Genomic DNA, 19,969 nt, shown 5'->3' with positions numbered 1-19,969 from the left:
CTTTTTCATTTTGCTCTTTGATATGAATCATGATCGATGTGGTGTTAAGAACTACCATTTAACTGAGTCTTTTTCTTTGGATTGGATGCTTGCTATATTTAGGTAGACGGTTGGCCACGGTTTCGACTGATCTTGGCAGACGAGATTCTCCTATGCTTAGAGTCTTTTTAACCACCGTTAATGTAATTATCTGACAATGAATGAATGAATGAGAGTTTTCAGGGAAAAGAAAGAACATGAGATTGTATCCTTTTGGCCTCTTCCTTCTTATAATTTCTATCTTTGTTACTTGTACTGCTTTCCCAAGTCATCATATCACAAAAGGATATTAATAATTCTCTTTTTCTGTTTTTTTAATGTCCTAATAACTCTCTAATCATATGAAGAGTTCTTGATCCTGCGAGTGCATTAACCTGTGATGGCGTGCACCATGGGAAGCATGCAGCTTCCATTATCTTCAACATCTTTCACATATTAACATCTTGAAAGGAAGTTGACAAGCTGCTTAATTTCAGATAGTTTCATATTCCTCAAGCTGTCAATGATCATATGAAGCAAAATTGATCAAAGTAGTGATTTGTCTTAGCTTAAGATCAGATACAGTACCAAAGGCAGCATCAAAATGCTTAACCTACTAATTTACAACCATAAATTCTCAACTCAAGCTCGTACTACTACGATCTCAGAGAAACAGTACAGTTGCCATTGCCATCAACATGCACCAGTATGATCTACTACCAGAAAGATATTCCTCCAGCTAGCAAGCTTGTCTGCAGAAATTAAACTGAACTAATTCGCGTCACCTTCTGAGCCTTTCAGGTACATAGGATCGGAGGCATTGCCACCCTGGCCTCCAGAATGGCCACCATGGCCTTCAGTAGGCAATCCACTCCCAGCTTCTCGCTTCGCAGCTCCACCGCTGCGGCCAAAGCCAGGGAACATTCCAGCTGCCAAAGTTCCATTGCCTCCCACACTTGGTTCACCATGAAGCATAGTAAAGCCACCGCTCCCTCCTGAGCTCATTCCAAGCTGGCTGTGGAGTGCTGCTTGCTGCTGTTGCTGCTGCAACACAGACATGGGTGACTGTGTGTACAGCATCGATGGTCGGGCGGCCATAAGGGATTGGGGGGTCATCTGCTGCTGCACTTGCTGGTGTTGCATGTATCGAGAGCCTGATTGCATCATAGCAGTTGGAGGATACTGCCAACAATAGAATATCAGAGTGAGATAAAGATAACAGATGTATCTTCTTTCGACTGATCTGGAACTTCAGGTTCATTTGGAAGTGTCTTACTGATCATTATGACCTTACTTTCTGCTCGTTATTTACTCATAAAGTGACCTTAAAAATCAGAAGCTGAAAATTGTTGCTAACAGTGTTAAATATCATCTTGTATAGTTTGTGATGGTAGAAGTAAAACTGAAAATAAAATTTGCCTTAAATGCAGAATCCACTCCTAAATTAACAAATGAAAAGGTGAAAATTTTGAAACTAGAAATTATCTTATGTGCATGTATGATATACATTGGTAGAGGGACACCCTTTAAACAAAATAAAAAAGATATTGACAATAATTTGCTGCATCTGTGCTGATGATATGTACAGCTCTATGTCTACTATTGCAAACCCAGTATGATCAGCCTTCTAAATTCGAGCAAACCCTAAATGCTATTGTCGAAAAGTAACTCCTAGAGATGAACTTACAAGGATCAATACTACATAGAAAAGAACCCAAATTTTAAATCTTGAAAATAGCAGGCACATATCAAAGGACAAGGATCAGAGCATGCATATCATTTTTTATCAAAATATAGAACAGTTTTATGGGCACTTGTGCTATTCCTTATTATACGGATTCGCTTAAATAAAAAAATTAAAAATAAACTCATGAAAAACATCAGTTAACTAGTAATGTCCAAAAATTAAGAGACAACAGGGAAGACAGCACATAGAATTGTACAGAGGACAACCATACTATCATTTTGCCTCGACTCTAAAAGAGAAAGATTGGTTATTAAAGCAATAAAAAAGATAACAACTTAAGAGTTCTAGATTGTAATTTGAATTCCCTCATTCCAACATATGGATCAGAAATTAACTGTAACGTACCTAGACCATCCACTTAATCATGGAACACTGATAAAATACATGATGTGCTTATTGGTATGGTATTTAGGAAACTGCATTTTCAGAAAAAGTTCTTATTTTTGTGCATATCCATGCAACCCCTACTTGTACCTAAAATATATTCCTTGTAGGAGTACAGGAAGTATACAGTGGAAATGAAGACTTGAATCTCATGATGATTGTTATACCTGGGCAATTGTGGGAACTTGGGGTTGACTGTCCGCAATAGCAGCAAGATACATGAGATTCCTCTGAAGCTTAGCTTGGTTTCTGAATGTTAGAATATATGGTAAAAATCTACTACAATTGTTTAGATTATGGTATATATTATCATAATTGGTATTCGATATTATCTAATTCATATTAGAATATTCTCAAAAGGAAAAACTCTTGCAATAATACAGAGTAATGTAAGGGCATGTGACTGCAGATACGTTTTCCGATGAAAATACTAGAAGCATAGGTGGACAGTAATTAACAAAAAGCCAGCGTGTCTTGGATTTCAGGGAATAAGAACTAGCTGCTGTAATACCCTAGTTTTTACAAAATTATATTAAAATACCTTAACACTGAAAAGTAAACTGATCTTATAAGTTATACCATATTTCTGGTTATGACAATTTAAATCTTATAAAACAGAAACTGGTACTGACACACCTAAAGACAAGTGTCATTACCAAGTTGATGAATCCATGAAATATTTTCTCAATCGCTGTGCAATCACCTAGGTGCCTAAGGAAGTGCTAGGTGACTCCAAGGCTCCAAACAGTACATCTTAGAAAAGGATTAAGACTAAGAAAATGAAATATGGATCCATTAGAGTAGAAAATCATAAGACAGTAGTTTGATGAAATATCTTTTGCTGATAGGTTTACTAAAGTAAATAATTGTTGCCCGGTTCTATTTGAGAGGTATCGGTTCTAACTCCCAGGAATTTCTTGAGCATTTGAGACCGAAGAATCCAAATTAGGTAGTAAGACGTAATTATACTGATGATAATTTCACAAGTTACCCAAGGGATTCCAGACTTACTCAGCACATTCTTCAGCTTTCCCTGAATTTTGATTGTCGAGAATGGCCAGAATCAATTGCTTATTCTCGTCCAGGTACTGCAACATTATGAGGCAAAGCCAAATTATGATTTCCTATTGCTGTCCAAGCAAAGAATTTAAACTAAAATAAGGGGAAACGATAAAAAAATTCCAAAAAGTCAATTTAGATTAGTAGATTGCGCAGACAAATAGGGAGTTTCCAATCTACTAAAGTCTAGAACGTTTTGTTGTCAAACTTGAATGAAGCATAGAACATACAAGTAGAAATACAAAAATAAGCTAGTAGCTGACTACCAGGTACCAAATGGAAAAATATTCATGTCTGACACACGTCACTTTAAGTATGTTATAGATGGAAAATAGTGCAAGGGAAAATACCAATTTTTTCCTCAGAAAGGAAAAGAAAAAGTAGAAAACCCTTCAAACCAAAATTCCAATGCCCACAGTATTAGTACTGTATGCCAGACAATTAAAAAGAACAGTAGAAATAGATTCCGAGCGACATCCCAGTCATAGTACCTCTTCATCAACAATTAGGAATCGACTTCAAAAAAATTGAACAAAAATATATAATGCCAGGAAAAGAAGTTCCAATGAGAGTAATTTTCTCTAGATGCAGTTTAGACAAAATGGTACCAAGGACTTCAAGATTCCCTAATCACAGAAAAGGTTAGAAGAAGAGGAACACGCTGGCATTTGATGTAGAGAGATGCATCCATCACAATGTTAAAAAGGAAGAATACAAACAACCAGTTCATCCACGATCGAGGCGAGTTCAGCAAACACTTTTAGACTTTTCTTCTCAAACTGGACATTACTAGAGCTCAACACATCGATTAATGAGCATTTACATCAGCATTCAGAAATCATCTCAGCAAAAGTAAAAGTTCACCAATGAATCATATCATAAATGAAGCTCCTTTTAACTAAGCCCATAAATGCAAAGCATACACTACTCAAACATCACAAACTAAATCATAAACTATGCCAAAACTACTTAACCAAGCGACCCATTTGGCAACTCCAAGAACCCAACACGACCCACTTCCAATGCACAGCAAAGAACACCACCTGTTGGATGATATCAGTTGTGACTTGATTAGGGGAAGTGTAGGCTGCCATCATGGGTTGCATCTGCATGAGGTGCTGCTGCATCCTTTCTCTCTCTCTCTCTCTCTCTCTCTCTCTCTCTTGGAGGTCTTCTTTCTCACTCTAGAACTCTTGTTGGAAGAGAGCAGCTGCGGCTTGCGGGGAAGAGAGAGGCAAGTGGAGAGCTTTGGGGGAAGCAAATGGGGTTGTTTTATTGGGCTTTGAGTACCCCACCTCTGTGTGGTTGCTTTCAGGATCCCGTCACCGCTAGAGGTCGGTCTTGGAGGATTCACAGGCAGCGGGTCTACGTCTTCGGGAAGGAGGGGGGATGGGAGGTGGGTTTAATGGGAGGTGACGGGAGTCTAATATCGCTATTTTTGTCTCCTTTGTGTTCGTTCACGTGCGTGGGAGGAGGGTGGGGGAAAGCCGGAAAGGAATCTACGGTTCGGTTGGGCTTCGTTGGATAATCCGATTGGGAGATCCGGATCCGACCCACCTAATCTCACTTAAAACTATCCGCTTTCGTTAAACACGTTTCTAATTTTTATCCAACACTAGTAAATTATAATTACTTATTGAAAATAATTTTACTAAATATCATAATAACTTTCTTCTCTTCGCTTCTTATCAATCAAACCCAAGAGTGTTTGATTAATTTGAAGTACAAAGGAAATGAGTTTTTCTTAATTTTCTAAAACCACCTTCTTCTTCTTCTTCTTCTTCTTCTTCTTCTTCTTCTTCTTCTTCTTTTCTAATTCCAGCTCATTCACTTCCTCTTCGAAAATGGGAGTGACATTTTCTATATTCTACGTGTCATCTTTAATTATCATAATTATCTATTTTCATCTAACAGTTTTAATTTTTTTTAATAAACACTTATAAGTCGTGACTATTTACTTAGAAGTCACTAGAAATTTTCGAGGTGCAATGAAATGGTTAGCTTTAAAGTCCAACTAGTAGCTAGTGTTCTAAGTGAATTGCACTCAACTTATATGAATAACTTACGCTATTTGCATGAAAAAAATTCTTAGATTTTAGTAATAGTAAAAGTATATTTTTCTATTATAGAGTGCACACGATGGTCAAATCTTACTATTTTAAGAATTTTAAGAATTTCTTTTTCCCAAATAACTTACAACCTCACAAACGCAAAATGTGCTCTATATTGGTAGCCAAGGTACTTGTATATTAATTATTTTTATTTAGCTCTTATTTTCTCACATAACACTTCTTCAACATCTTACCATTGAGATTCTAACCCTAATTTCCAAGCAAAGTAGTGAAAGTGAAAGCTAAGATTAATGGTCCCAAATACTCGAGCACCTAATCTCCACATCATTCCACACTTATCTTTCCTTTTCTCTACTCTTTATCTCCTACATGTCTCTTAATATTTGTGCATTAATTTAGAGCAAAATGCTTGTCTTTGTCTTGGTCTATCTACAGATGATTCCATGACATATATATATATATATATATAAAAGACTTTCTTAGATATTAAAACAAGCCACTTGCATCTGTCGTGAGGTTGAGATGAATGATATAATTGAAAGGGGATGATTGTGTTTGATGTTCAAATATGGATCTAATGTCTGATGCAATCTCATTCCCTGGACAATATAAAACTTATCCATTTCTTAGCTGTAGTTAAGTGGAATCTTCTCCTGTTTAGGAACAATCAAAAGTTGAATCTAATAAAAGCTTCTTATTGACTTTCTCATTGAGTAGTAAAATTAATTAACTCACATTCTTTGTTTCAGATAACCTTGTTTTCCACATGTGAACACTTCCCAACCACTCTTTATCTTTGTGTAGAGCTAATATAAAGATCAGGACTTCTGTAACACCACCAAAACAAGGTGTTGCATGAGTTTGTATCCTATTTTGAGACAATTATGGGACAAAGCTTTTGAGTGTGTTAGGTTTTTCTCACGATAGATAGCACCCTCTTTTTGAATGTGGCCACTATGAGCCATACATTACCACTGGGGCATAATATATATTAGGGTTATCTTAATATCTCTCACCGTGTTAATAATGGCATAAACGAAAAATATTAAAGGATTATTATTTAGAAGGTTTTATATAATTGAGGAGATCAAAGTATCGCAAAAAATAAATAAATAAATAAATAACTCAGTATTTTGATATAAAAATAGACAATAGTTCAAAAGGTGCAGATATAATTATTCCTCGTAGCCAAATCGACATAAGTTTTAGGGCAACTCGATCCATTCAATATACTCTGTGAATTTGGTCTTCTACTCTGGTGACCCTCACATCCCAAAAGTCCACTTTCTTTCGGCATCAAAACTTAAAAAGAGTCCAAAAGTCAAAGTACAAGATCTCTATTAGGTTCCTTCTTATGAATTTCGAGTTCATATAATTTACCATTTCATGCAATAAGACCTTGACCTTTAAAAAAAATATATTTGGTGAGCTTAAAAATCCAATAGAAGAGTAGTCACCACGCAATTCCAATTGTTCTATGTTCCAATGCATGGAAAGACCATTCCAATCCATGCAAAACTTTATATATTTTTCTCCTCATTGCCTCGTTATTTCCCTACGTTAGTTTCTTTGACATTCAGGTTAAGACCATCCCAATATTATTCTCATCTCCCCTTAGCTTTTCCAACCCAACACTTGGAGTCAAAATCTTGGACTTTGGGGTTCTAATCCTCTCTCTTCCTCTCTCTCTCTCTATATATGTATATATATATATACATATTGAACACCTCCATATATCATTTGAGTCATCTCTTCTCTTCTCTTAAAACTTATCTTGAGATGAGTGGTTTTGCGAAGCAATTCCTTTGCAGATTCATACTTATAGTCTCTCTGTTGATTCTTGTGAGCTTCGCCGCCTCAGGGGACGGCCGGCTCATCGGAGGGTGGAGGTTGGTGGATCATGGTGTCACATTTCAGGCCTTGCCCAAGGGTTCAGATACGCCGTCTCAGTCGTCGGATTGCACAAATGGGCATAGCAGCAGTGGTGGCACTTGCCCGCTAAATTGATTAAAAATGGAAGTTCCAGCGTGATTACATTTATTTATTTTTACTTGTTTTTTTTTTGGGGGGGGGGTGATCTTTCTCATTTTTTAATTATCATGTCTATGTGAGTTTGAGAATGCTATACTCATTGTTGGTTTGGTGGGTTGTAAGTAGGTGGTGAACAGCATTCAACATTGTATATTGGCAGTCAAATTAATGATATAAAGCATTTTTCCCGTACACGGGAGAGCTACTGGAATCAATTGACAGTTGCCTAACTTTGCATTTGAACATTAATTTTTTATATGGGTTTGACAAAAACAAAACTTTTTTTTAAATTTGTATAGAAGATAGAAGTCAAAAGCTATATATATATTTACTCCAAGCAAGCACCCTCAATATTTTGAGACATTACAGTAAGCAGAACTGCAAAATTTCTATTCATGATGAAAGATCTATCTCCTGTTTGCTCTCAATAATTTATGAAAATAAAATAGTGCTTGAAATTCAGCAATGTTCTGTAGAGAATTTCCTCTAATCATAAAATTTGAGGATTACACCTAGCCCCAGAGCTCAGTCTCACAATAACCTCAATTACAAGCACAATTGCAATTGAAATATAAACATTTTTGTGCCCTCATCGCCCATTGGCAGGATGATACAAAGAGTATCCATTTAACCCACTCGCCAAATTAGGGTAGTCGCGCGGACGGTATAAGTATCCATTTGCTTCGTTCATCAAATTCAACATCGACTGATCAGTATAATCATAAGGCCATCGCTTCAGTATAAACCCATCAATATGGGCATCAGAATAGGCTGGAAGATCCAACTGCGAAAAATGGGCATCCCTCGGTCCGAAAAGAGGACCACTGGAGGAACAAAAGACGTCATTGATGAAACCGTCATCAAATTGTTCAGCCTGATCAAACCAGCAAGAGCCACTTACTGAGCCAATGTCGGAGAGAGTCCCATTACCTGGCAAAGAGTACTGCCACCGCAACGCGTTGTGATGATTGTGGAGACCCTTTACTGTCTTCGCATTGCTCTGCTCCTCATCAAGCAAATAATTGATGATATCGAGGTGAGGGAATTCGTCAGCCACCACTGCCTGTGGCTGATGTGAGGTAAAATATGCTGGAATCTCAGATGAAAGCTGCTTACTTTGAGACTCTCTGTGTGGGTCAGGCCTCTCGTTGTCGCTTAGAGTGCTCGATCTGAACTGTCCCACACAGCTGCTGCTTGATTTTTGATGTGAACAGTCATCCCCCAAGGTGTTCTGGTTTCTGAGTGCTTCAGGCTTAGCAGAACCAAAAGTGAATCCAGGTCTTACTGGGGTTTCATCCTTCCTTGCAGAAGTTTGCGGTGGAAACAAAGATGCAGATGATACAGACGCTGATACAGACTGTGTATACGTAGCATCTCGACCAAAGGAGTTTGACAAGTGAATGCAACCAGCTGGGCGTCCACCTATAGTGGTTTTACCCATTATGGCATTACGGTATGACTGAGGAAGATAACTTGGAGCAGATAGAGATGGATCATTGCTCAATCGATCAGATGCATTCACTGAGCGTGAAAGTAATGGTGTCGCTTGCACCATAGAAACACGAGGTGCCGGGAATAGAGGGGCACTTGCAGGCCTCGACGCTCCAATGATTTGGGGAGTAATGGCACCCTTCGTTGGAGTTTTCCCTTGATGAAGTTCAGATTTGGAGGAGGAAGGTACTAGCGATCGTCCTGCCGGAGGATCTGGATTCTCAATTTGGAATGACGGAGGATCATTAGCATGAACTGGCTCAGCTAAGGTGGCAGAAGTGCTGCTAGCCACAGTGGCAATTATGGTGTTGGTAGCAGAAGCAGGCTGGATGGGAGTGCTAGTTCCAGTGGACATTTCTGGCAGTTGCTTTGACTGCTGCAGAACATAAGGTGGTTTCTTCAGAGAACTGGATGAAGAAGGGGATGACTCTATGGTTGTTTTAAATGAGGGACTCGCAACATCAACTTGATCCTTTGCATTCAGCTTCTTTTGCATGAAAACAACTTCCTCCTGAAAAACAGTTATAATGATTAGTGATGCTTGGTCAGTCTATCATGCCAAACCCCAACAGCATAACTGCACTAGACAAAAATGCAGAAAATTACACAGGCCCACGCTGTGAAAGCATGGACTTGAGCACAGAGAAAATCTAAGGGTAAGTATCTTCATATGTTAGAAAACGAATTCATGTGCATACTGCATTTACATGCAAATCAGAAGTTTCAACAATGATGACAGCCCTTACCCCTATAAGCAGAGAGAATGTCCACAAATATGGAACGACTCTTAACACATGATAATTCACAAAACTGGAAAAAAAAATCATAACAGCATCTAAGATGTGTGTGGTATCACTCCAAAAAGACAGAATGGTCTAGTTCTAGAAATTTTAGTCAAGAAGAAATTCAATTTACAGTCAGGATATTTTATTAGTAAAAACAAATGAAACTACAAAGTACTGTGAAACTAAATAGTAAATTCTTGTCATACAAGAAACTTAAGTATGAACAAACTAATGATTACTGCAGTATGTTAAAGATCCTCAAAGTTATCCTTTCTACTATAAGAATAGTGAAAGTAAAATATAAAATTTGAAGAAAGAACCCACCTTCAAAAAGCTGAGTCACGTTGGTGAAAGTAAAATATAATGATTACTGCAGACAAAATGAAGTATGATAGATAACTACAACCATGAAAAATCCATAGAATACATGCTAGAAAGATTTCAGCAAAGACTAAATGCATAAAGGTTTACTAGCGGACACTCAATCCATCTTTGATGCTAATATCCAAGTTAAAAACCAGGGAGCCTCCGTATAAAAAGATATCTCAAGTAAGATCACTTTAATGCACAGCAAGCAAACAATATATTATGATTATATAAATATGCTGTTGGCTTTAATGTTCCTAGGGAATAACTAATGTGGTTTCTCCAAAGGCTTGCTACTAGCTCACTCCATCTTTATGTATTTGATGGTTCAAGCAAGTACCGCTCCAGAATATTGCAACTTCAATCTCAAGTGTTCATCCACAAAGGTTCACTTACAGAGTCCAGCCTATCAACTACTAGAGATTTGGTACAAGCTGAAGACATATTCTGAGATTCAGGAAAAGTCCTAAAGCAGGAACAGAAAGATGGGAGGTCAGGTCTGTTACATGTTTGCAAACACTTGCACAGAAAAATTTGTAGCTTGATAACTCTAACTATAAAACAAGGAAGTCCCATCTTCTATTATTTGGAAAGCAATCATTTAGTGATCACTTGACTAAAGGATAAGATGTCTCTTAAAGTGCAAGCATAACATGGAGTTCAAGTTCACTAAGAAGTCTAATTAATAATGTAAAGCCTAGAATGTGATTGATAAGGCCTTAAAATCTTGTACAGCAAATGATCACAAATAAGGCCTTACAGGGACAAAACAAAGAAGTAATCTTAAAGTAACTTTAATGTATAGGAAATAATGCTCCAAATCATAAAATTTTCATTTTTAAGCAAGATTAGTTTCTAAAGTAAACCATATGAGTACATTTACCCGATATAAGGGACAAACACACATGCATGTAATCCACGCTTTTCTAAGAGTTACCTAACCCAAATTTGTATTGAACTTGTGGAAAGTGAAGCTGAACAACTAAAAAAGGAAAAGACCACTCATCTCCACCTTCTTCTCAACAAAGTGTTGCACATGGTGGTGTGTCCTATCTTTCAAGGAAAGTATAGGGGCGCCCATTTCAGGTTCGCAAGCTCTATGACTGACGGATATATTGCACTCAGAATCAATGGCAGCATCAGATAGTGGACTCATTCCACCACCATAACTCGTTTGACCGATTGTGTCCTTATACTTCTGATTATTTTCTCTGCAGAATTGTTTTTAAGCAATTAACATACAAACAGAGTCCGCTGGAGCAACCAAAATTCCAAAGTTTAAAACCTACCGATTAGGTGGGGCTTGAATTTTGTTATTTATCGAAGTGCTACCCTTAGATGGTCCGTTCATCACAACTGAAGGGATCGAGTCAGTTGAACACGTCGAGGAGCTATCATCAATAAAAGGACTCCCCTTTTTTGTTTGCTTGACTTGTACTATGACACCACTAGCCTTGATGGCAGATTCGATTTCCTGTATGTCTGACTCCCAATTGATAGAACTGGAATCACCTTCATCTGGATCAATTTGAAGCACCTCCGTAATATCAGCACCATTGTCAGACACAACAGATGCGTCTTCTGCAGTATTGACCTTTGCAATTGTTGGCTCATCCTCCTTAGGGCAGAAGTCATCGATGTTAATTTCATCAGATGGGCCTTGAAAATTTTCCCGATTACTTGAATGAGACATCTCATCTCTTCCTTTGCCTTTAGCTTTTCTACTGTTCCTCTTCTGCTTGGTCTGGAGAAAATGTAATACCAAAAAAATAGATTTAGTATAATAATTGCTTTAAAATCCTATTGCAAAATGAAAGGTTGCACATCTAATCAAAGAAATTAAGAAAATCAATTATGCTTACCAGTACCACAAAAAGGATTTAACATTTAAGGCAATGGACGATAGGCAAGGCAAACAAGAAAAAAGATTACAGACAAATATAACTGGGAAGAATGGCCTCAAACAACATGTTATGAATTTAGTAAGCATCAATCTGCTGAAGCTAACAATTCCAGCTGTTCGAACTATACAAATTGTCACTGAAAAGGGAGAAAAACAAAGAACTACTATTATGACAATAAACCTGTTTTTTCTTTGCACGCTTCTCCTTTTCAGCAGCAATACGCTTTCCCTTGAGCTCAAGTTCAGCTAATGCGGCGGCTTCTTCCTCACGGATGAGCTGCTCTTGCCTCTTCAAAGCAACAGCCTCTAGGTATGCAATCTCAATTTTACTGCTGCCAGAAAACATGTAGAACAAAGATAATGAGAATGACAAAAACTCATATAAGACCAACTTGTACAAAACCTGATTGAAGAAGGCTGCGAAATCATAGATTACAATTTCCATACTTCTGAGATTAAGTGCATTGGTAGTTAATTAAATGGGCATGATACAATATAACTTTCTAAACTTCAGAAAACAAGAAAACAATTATTCATTTGGAACATAGTAAAAAGAGTAACAATAGAATATCTTTGGAAGAGGCAAATATGAAAGAAAGCCGTATTTAAAGCAAGTAGCAAATACTGGCTTAATCAAAATTCATCTAACATACAACCATATACTGATTCAAAATAAACAACAGAACATCCATGCCTTTAAAAATGGTTATTGGACCACCAAGTAACTGGAACTGATGCCTATGAGAAAGTTTGACTATATTGATTTGTCTTATTAATGCAGAAAAATGCTAATTACCTGAATATATGAGCAAGGACAAAAATTTCCAGAGTCTTCCGACCTATCTCAGTAAGGCGCCTTTCGTCAAGCTCAATGGAATCTTTGTTAAATTCCTCTCCAGCACTTCCATCCTAAATAGGAAACTATTTGTCAGAAACTTAGAATACCACCAATTTGAATTTTTGAAACTTAGAAGATGGAGAATGCAGAAAAAAACTTACGAAGCATGCTCCCATAATGCAAATATAAGGAGCAACACATCTTGGGAAGCTAAAGACATATTGGGTATACGATGGGTTGAATCCTAGGAACAAACTAACAATTATCAGAAACTTCCATACACAGACCAACCGCACATACCATACACACCACAAACCACTCCGTACAACAAAAGAAAATTTCATTCATGCGGCTAAAGACACATATATGCATGTATATCTGTGTATGAGTTGTATATAATATATCTGAAACAGGTATTAAAGTGATCCTAGATAGCTAATGACACACAATACAGCATAAAAGGTTATTCAGAAAGGCCCGCAAAAAACAACAAAAGCCAACAGTGGATGGTACACAAAGAGTATTGTAACTTAAGATGCTAATATTTATATATCCAAAATATCACGGATGATTTAGATATGTTGATGTTATTAATAGCTCTCATTGCCTTCTAATATGGAACGAAGGAAATATAGCATCCATGAGATTGCATCATTCTGCATTGGTGAAAATAGGAATTAGTCCAGCTCTAATATAGCTGTATCCATATACATGATGCAATTTGATGGAAAGGCTTTTTCGCCAGTAACTATTATGTCATGCTCTAACAGAAAATTGTATATCAGTAACCAATCTAACCATTTTATTTTGCGACATTGCAATCAGAATAGCTGCTGTCTTTCTAAAATCTGGTGGCATTTCCATTGTTATGCAAATGAAGTTCTTAATTTCTTTTTCAAAAGAAATGCTGTAATGTAATATCACCTTAATTTTAAAAAAATTTCTATGTTACTATTTAATTTAATTTTGTATGTACAATAAATTGCTTAAATACGAATATGTGAAGAAAGACACCAATTTAAGATTTAAATACTAGTGTGAGATTTAAAGGAGGTACATTTAGTGGTGCCCACATTATCTGGAATATTGTGATTGGCTGATGGTAACTTAATATACATAGATGATAAGATGAATGAGTTTCTGACTTAATTGATTATAAACCACAGCAAATGCAACAACACAGTTTTTTTTTTTTTAAAGAATCTAAATTAGAAAACATGCCAAAGAATCAAGTTATAAAATTAGCTCGTGTATTAAACTCTATCTCAATAATTTTGGAAAAGAAGTGTCTAGCTCATAACAGGTGCAAACAATTTAGTGTGCTATTAAACTCATAGTATATAGAAACCTAATTAGTCAACTGCAGTAAGAACTTATAACATTAAACCTACCTTAGTCCGATTCTGGGAACATTTGTCATCCTTAGGAGGCAAAGGCTGGTAAGCCAAGGATTCTGAAACTACTCCTTCAAGCAACATTATTACATCATCAGCCAACACAAACATATTGTTATCAACATGCACCATAGAAACCGGAAGGTCATCCATATTTACTAGTTTTCCTCTCCCTTTACTGTCCTTGCTCTGCCATTCAAGAGCTTTTAAGCCACTATAGAGAGAGTCCATGACCAAGGTCGATGTAACTTCTTTCTCTACAAAGAATTGCTTGACAACTATCTTCAATATGGCATCAGTTTTGTCTCTTGACATACGCAGCCTGGAACTTGGGTCAACTCCTAGCCAAAAAGCATGAAAACTGCAGCAACAAAGAATGAACAAATACAAAATTAGCGCCAACAAATAAGTTCTTCAAATTAGTGAGATTATAAAACCGGAGATAGGTTCTCTAGAAATACTAAATCAGTTCCTGCAGTTTTATTTTTATAGAAGAGGGCCCTGCGGGTTGCTACTTTCTAGTATTAGTTGTTGAGGTCTCGTTTTCATAAAAGAGATTCCAGCAGTTTCCAACATTTTAGAACTAGTCCAGGGGCTTTACTTCACAGTACAGATTACTCCTGACTTGATGTCATAGGGAGTAATTAAAAAAAATTGCAAACCACAAGGACCACATTAAACCAATGTGATCTTAATTATAAAAGTATAAAAATGCAAACCATAAGTATCTCTTTGGTGAAAATGGAATCACTGGAACAAATTCTATGAAGTTGCAAAACACAGGGAGTAAATATACAGATTGTCTAACCTGGACCACCTCAGTTTGTCCTCAATGAACTTGCCAAGTTTGCTTCTTCTTTCTTCAAGAAAACGCTGAAAAATTTGCTCTACGTTGGATAAATACACCCGAACAAGTTCTCTCCGATACTGACGATCAAGGCAATGAAATGGACGGTGTGCTTTCTCCCTAGATCAGAAAAATGCAGAATTATGAAAATGTATAAATTGGGTCTCATAGACAAAAAAAAAAGAAATAATTACTATAACTCAATTAATGATCATAAGTTCTAAAACATGTAAGACCTTTTTTGGAAAGCCAAACAAATATCTCAATTCTTGAGGAGGCATAAACCATAAAGCCATAAAAAGATAGTGGAAGCTCCAATAAACAGAAAATATAAATGATGCTGTCAATTAGTTTCTCTGGATACTTCAAGATAAGAACAAATAGATTTAATATTCATAATCAGAAAGTAATAGACTAATAGCAGATTATCCATTCAATATAGAGGAAATAAGAGAACAAGAAAGTAAAGTGTACACTGTGACACTCATCACAATTGGCATAATGAGAATTATATCTAAAGAACTAAATGTTTCTTTGAACATCAAACAGCAAAGGAATAGCTTTAACACCCACTTTCCCTTTCCTCTCCCAATTAAAATTAAAGTACCTATAAAAATGGTGAACAATAATTTGGCATCTCATCAAGAGAAAAATGTGGAATACTATGATCAATAAAATATTGATTCCTCTATGAAAGAGATTTATGAATTAGACTTGTTTTGAGTCAAAGGAGTCTTAGATAAAGAAATAAACAGCCACACAATGAAAGGACTGAGTAGTTTAAATAAATAAGGATGTTAATAATCTTAAAATATTAGAAATCTTTCTCAATAACACACATAACCAGCAGTCAAAACCAATCATACCACAAGTAATCTCTTTGTATGCATTTTGTTAATTTTTTAGTAGTTTATCCATGTTGATCTAGAACAAGTAGTTCTAATGCAGTATGATAAGGACAGATGGTTGCTCGCCATGAATCAATTAACCAACATTAGTGTTATATCCATTAAGCAAATCTAAATCCTTGGCAGTGTTCATTACTGTCAAGAAAGGAAAAAACAAGATGCCGATGCCCATTTTGTTCAATGATGCTATTGATACGTCTCTTGTTTCAAGAATCAATAAATAAAGGTCTCATATATAGCTCTTCGGAATTCTTATGGGCGCATATAGCAGGCCCTTTGAACTGTTAATTCCTTACATCTGAATCCATACCAAAGTAAATATTTGATGATTTTACTTATCCCGCTTTAAGAATTTGAATTAAATGATATAACTGTATCTACTCGAATTATAAAGCCTATTATAACAATATCTAAATACGTGCTTCCATGAAATATGTATGTGATCACTTTCTCCAATCTCTCATTTTTAGATATGTAATACAGCCTTCCCATAAATAGTGATAAGTTTTAATCAACTTCTATAAACAAGCAAAAGATAAAATTCAAAACCATATGGACATAATGATAGAGCAATTTTTAATAAACGTTAGTAGACGGATATGACTCCACTTTATCTTGTTCCTTTATTAAAGTTCACGAAGTCAAAATTGACCATAATAAATGATAGGATTATTTAATGTTAAAATAATAAAACAGCAATCCTTTCTTAGTGAGAAGACAGTGATACAAATTTATGATCTAAGTTTAGATAAACTAGGTACCTAATAACCTGAACTTGAGCTTTGATAACAAGAGCATCAAAAGCGACAAAGCCATCATAAAGTTTTGACAACTCCATAAATTTTTTCCATCCCCAGTCATGCTCTTTCTTCCAGAACCGATGCAAAGTATCTGCAAATTAAATTTGTTAAGCTCACAGTGCAATATTGAACACAAACAACAAATATAATTCATAGCCAGCACTGGCTCCATAATATCTGAAATTCAACTGACCGGAGAACTTAGATTTCTTTGGATCTGTATTAATTACTGCTATCGTAAACTGTGCGAAATGACTCCAACCTGAAGCATCCAGACAAATGAAAAACAAAGACATAGTTCTAAAACAAAGAACCAAATTGTATTGACAAATAAGGATCGCAAACAACTGTTACATACCTGGGAGAAGTTTATCGTGATTAGCAACACAAAGAAACAAAGATAAATGATTGCATACATCACATCCTTGTGGGTAGATTAGGATATACCTGAAAAGCAATTTCAACAAATTTTAGCTATTGGATGGAAGATAAATATTAGTCATTTAGTCTAGACTCTAGATAAATTTAAATATATAAAATGCTTAAAATTACCAGCGAATTCCTCAATAAGTTTAACTAAAGCAAGACAATTTAGCAATGGAAGCACTGCATTTGCAAAACTATTAAGGACCTAGAATGTTACAACTTATGAGGAACATAAATAGGTAGCTAAAGAACAACTACACCGTGAAGGTTAAATATTTTGATGGAAGAAAAAAAAGTAATTACAAGTACACCAAGAATGCAAAAGATTGCAAATAAATTTATGGCCTAAAATTAAAAACTCTCAGACATGTGAACATCCATGGGCCCCATACCACTTGTAACCACCAACTTCAAATGCATTGCTTCGCAGTTCTCTCTTGTTAATTTTTGAGAAACTTTCAATCTTCCACGTAAACTTTCCAAATAATTCAGTAGGCTTGGGTCCTGGCAAAAGGAATTGCATGCAGACAATGAGACAAATGACACAGCAAATGATAATACCCAAAAAAAAACAAAGAAATAGAAAATAAAGCAGTCTCTAATGAATCAAACATGTAAAAACTAAAAAATTACATAGAAAACTTCAACAGTTCTTAAGATCTGCACCTTCCACTTATAAAATCTCAAGATGTATCTAAAATTTTTTGTCAAAATATATATTTAAAGTTGACTATCATGTAAAATTAAGCTAAGAGAAGCAGCATTATGCTCAGAATAGGTGCTTGCCTTTTTTTTATGGTTAAAAAAAACTAATCAAGCACCATACTTCAGCTATATATAACAACAGAAAATAACAAGGTTCAGCAGGACAAACAGCTAATGTAGGATGACAACACAAGCCTTTATCTACATATATTCTGTAAAACTCAATAAACAATTCCAGAATATACACCTCCTATCTTAAGCACTGACTTTCATGAGACACCCTGACCTATCTAGCACAAACATATAAAACAAAACTTCAAGTATAAATCATGTAGTTTGACGCCATCTCACACATAAAAAAGCTAACATTTGTGAGAGAGATACTCAATAGTCAGAATAGATCAAAAATGAAATAAGACAACGCACCACAATCGCTATCTTCGTCAGTATCCCAGTAAGGGGGCGATGTGGAAGGTGTTCCATTTTCAACTTGTTCAGAAGAGCGCCATTCTGCTAGAGAATCCCCAGACTGGCTGCTCTGCTCGCTTGACAACGTCTCTGTGGACGAAGATCTACCATTGATTTCATACTCCTCGATCATACTACCATCCATTGAATAATCCACTATAATTATCAGCCTATACTATTGTCCCTCTCTCCCTAGTCTCCTTCTTGCTTCTTCACCTGCGCAGAATCAAGTCAAAGTAAGATTTGACATCATTTGGTAAAAGAACAAAGTATAGACAAATTACAGAAAGCATGACGTTGTCGTATCTTTGAGAAAAGACGACATCTTTCTAGAAGAAACCATTAAACCATAAAAGAATCATCGCAGGTAGCAAGCATAAATGAGTAAAGGCCCAGTATAAGAATAAGGATGTCAGAAATCAACCTTAAATTTATCGAAATCGCCGTCCCCGTAATCCCCCAAAAAAAAAACCCTCAACCCCAGAAAACCCCCACAAAAGATTCGATTTTTCAAACAAAGCCCATCAAAAATTCGTCTAACAAATACGAAATAACCAAAAACGCCTCAAAAGGAAACAAACAGCTTCACCCAGAATCTAAGAAGCCCAATGAGTTCGAGAGATTCCGGAGTCCGAATCGACTACCTTATGGTAGAATCCTAGCAGTCGAAAAGGTTGATAACAGCAATAAAGAAGGGAAACTTGCTCCTCGTTCCTTCGAGAGAAATCGAAGACGATGAGAAAGAGAGGGGATGGAAAAGAAAAAACGTAAGATTGGGGGGCACAGAGGAAAGAGCACGAGAGTAAAAAATTAAGATCAATAACGGAAATTATATTTTACCCGACGTGGCGCGGTTAGGCTTAAATTAAAGTTATTTTTTTAATATATTTGACTGATTTACTTAAATTTTAGATGATATTTATCTGAAATTTGTCTGTCTCCATATTTAATTTATAAATTAATTAAATTTATGTCAAAAAATATAGTAATTCTAATTTAAATATAACTATAAGAGTAAAGGGGTATAAATGAAACTATGATGACCTAAATAAATTTAAGACTAACCAAAACAAAAGATGATAATAATTAATAATATATATAAGGATAATAATAATAATAATAATAATATTATTATTATTATTATTATTATTATTATTATTATTATTATTATTATTATTATTATTATTATTATCAGAACGAGGTAATTAAAAATTCAATTAAGTTAAACTTATAACTTAGACAAATTATTCAAACAAAAAAAACAACAACAGGCTCGATGTGGTAGCATCGTCCTTTGTATGAGATTAACAAAAGGGGAAGGGTGCAGAAGGAAATCCGACGTGTCATAATTTTTGCTCGAGCCACCAATTGGAGGCTCGCACGTAATAGAGATGATCATTAGTGCTTTTGATCGAGCATAATTGGCCATGCCTCTATTTGGAGGCAATGGCCTCTATGCTAGGGGCTTCTGGCTCAAAACATCAAAGTCATCTGCCTTATTTGTTTTAAGTTTAGAAACTCTCTTTGAACTAAATTGGATCGGAGAGTTCTAAACTGGTTTCAGCAATTAAACATCATTTTATTCTTTTCTTATTTAACCAAGTTTATTTAAAAAAAATTAAGACTGAAAAATAAGACTAATTAATTGAGTTTGGGATTTAGCCTCAAACCAAATAAGACCTAGTCTATACCAAAATTAAAGATAGTAGAGACCAATCGGTTCTACT

The 19,969-nt window shown here is 35.8% G+C and overlaps 2 protein-coding genes across 6 annotated transcripts; both read right to left on the bottom strand.

Annotated features, from left to right (window-relative positions):
* Positions 1-482: 482 nt before the first annotated feature.
* Positions 483-4,477, bottom strand: LOC140784090 (GRF-interacting factor 1-like). 2 transcript variants are annotated; one of them, XM_073131293.1, is made up of 4 exons: positions 4,252-4,477; positions 3,161-3,237; positions 2,317-2,398; positions 483-1,200 (listed from the first exon to the last, which is right to left on the bottom strand). In XM_073131293.1, the coding sequence occupies exons 1-4, from the start codon at positions 4,333-4,335 to the stop codon at positions 790-792; spliced, it is 654 nt and encodes a 217-aa protein (XP_072987394.1). In that variant the 5' UTR covers positions 4,336-4,477; the 3' UTR covers positions 483-789. The 2 variants fall into 2 exon arrangements, with proteins under 2 accessions (XP_072987394.1, XP_072987395.1); XM_073131294.1 differs by having other exon boundaries at positions 3,161-3,279; positions 4,252-4,456.
* Positions 4,478-7,742: 3,265 nt separating this feature from the next.
* Positions 7,743-19,046, bottom strand: LOC140784751 (TNF receptor-associated factor homolog 1a-like). Of its 4 annotated transcripts, none has more exons than XM_073132285.1 (13): positions 18,887-19,046; positions 18,201-18,458; positions 17,462-17,573; positions 17,002-17,090; positions 16,837-16,905; positions 16,605-16,734; positions 14,897-15,055; positions 14,086-14,449; positions 12,653-12,765; positions 12,038-12,188; positions 11,243-11,706; positions 10,966-11,164; positions 7,743-9,313 (listed from the first exon to the last, which is right to left on the bottom strand). In XM_073132285.1, exons 2-13 carry the CDS (start codon positions 18,385-18,387, stop codon positions 7,901-7,903), a joined length of 3,450 nt encoding a protein of 1,149 aa, XP_072988386.1. In that variant the 5' UTR covers positions 18,388-18,458; positions 18,887-19,046; the 3' UTR covers positions 7,743-7,900. The 4 variants fall into 4 exon arrangements, with proteins under 4 accessions (XP_072988386.1, XP_072988388.1, XP_072988387.1 ...); XM_073132287.1 differs by having other exon boundaries at positions 11,243-11,697; XM_073132286.1 differs by having other exon boundaries at positions 12,038-12,185.
* Positions 19,047-19,969: the final 923 nt, after the last annotated feature.

The sequence above is a fragment of the Typha latifolia genome, chromosome 3, assembly GCF_019914945.1.
Source record: "Typha latifolia isolate L0001 chromosome 3, TyphaL0001v2, whole genome shotgun sequence".
NCBI classification, from domain to species: Eukaryota; Viridiplantae; Streptophyta; class Magnoliopsida; order Poales; family Typhaceae; genus Typha; species Typha latifolia.
This window is presented reverse-complemented; position numbering and strand designations above follow the sequence as displayed.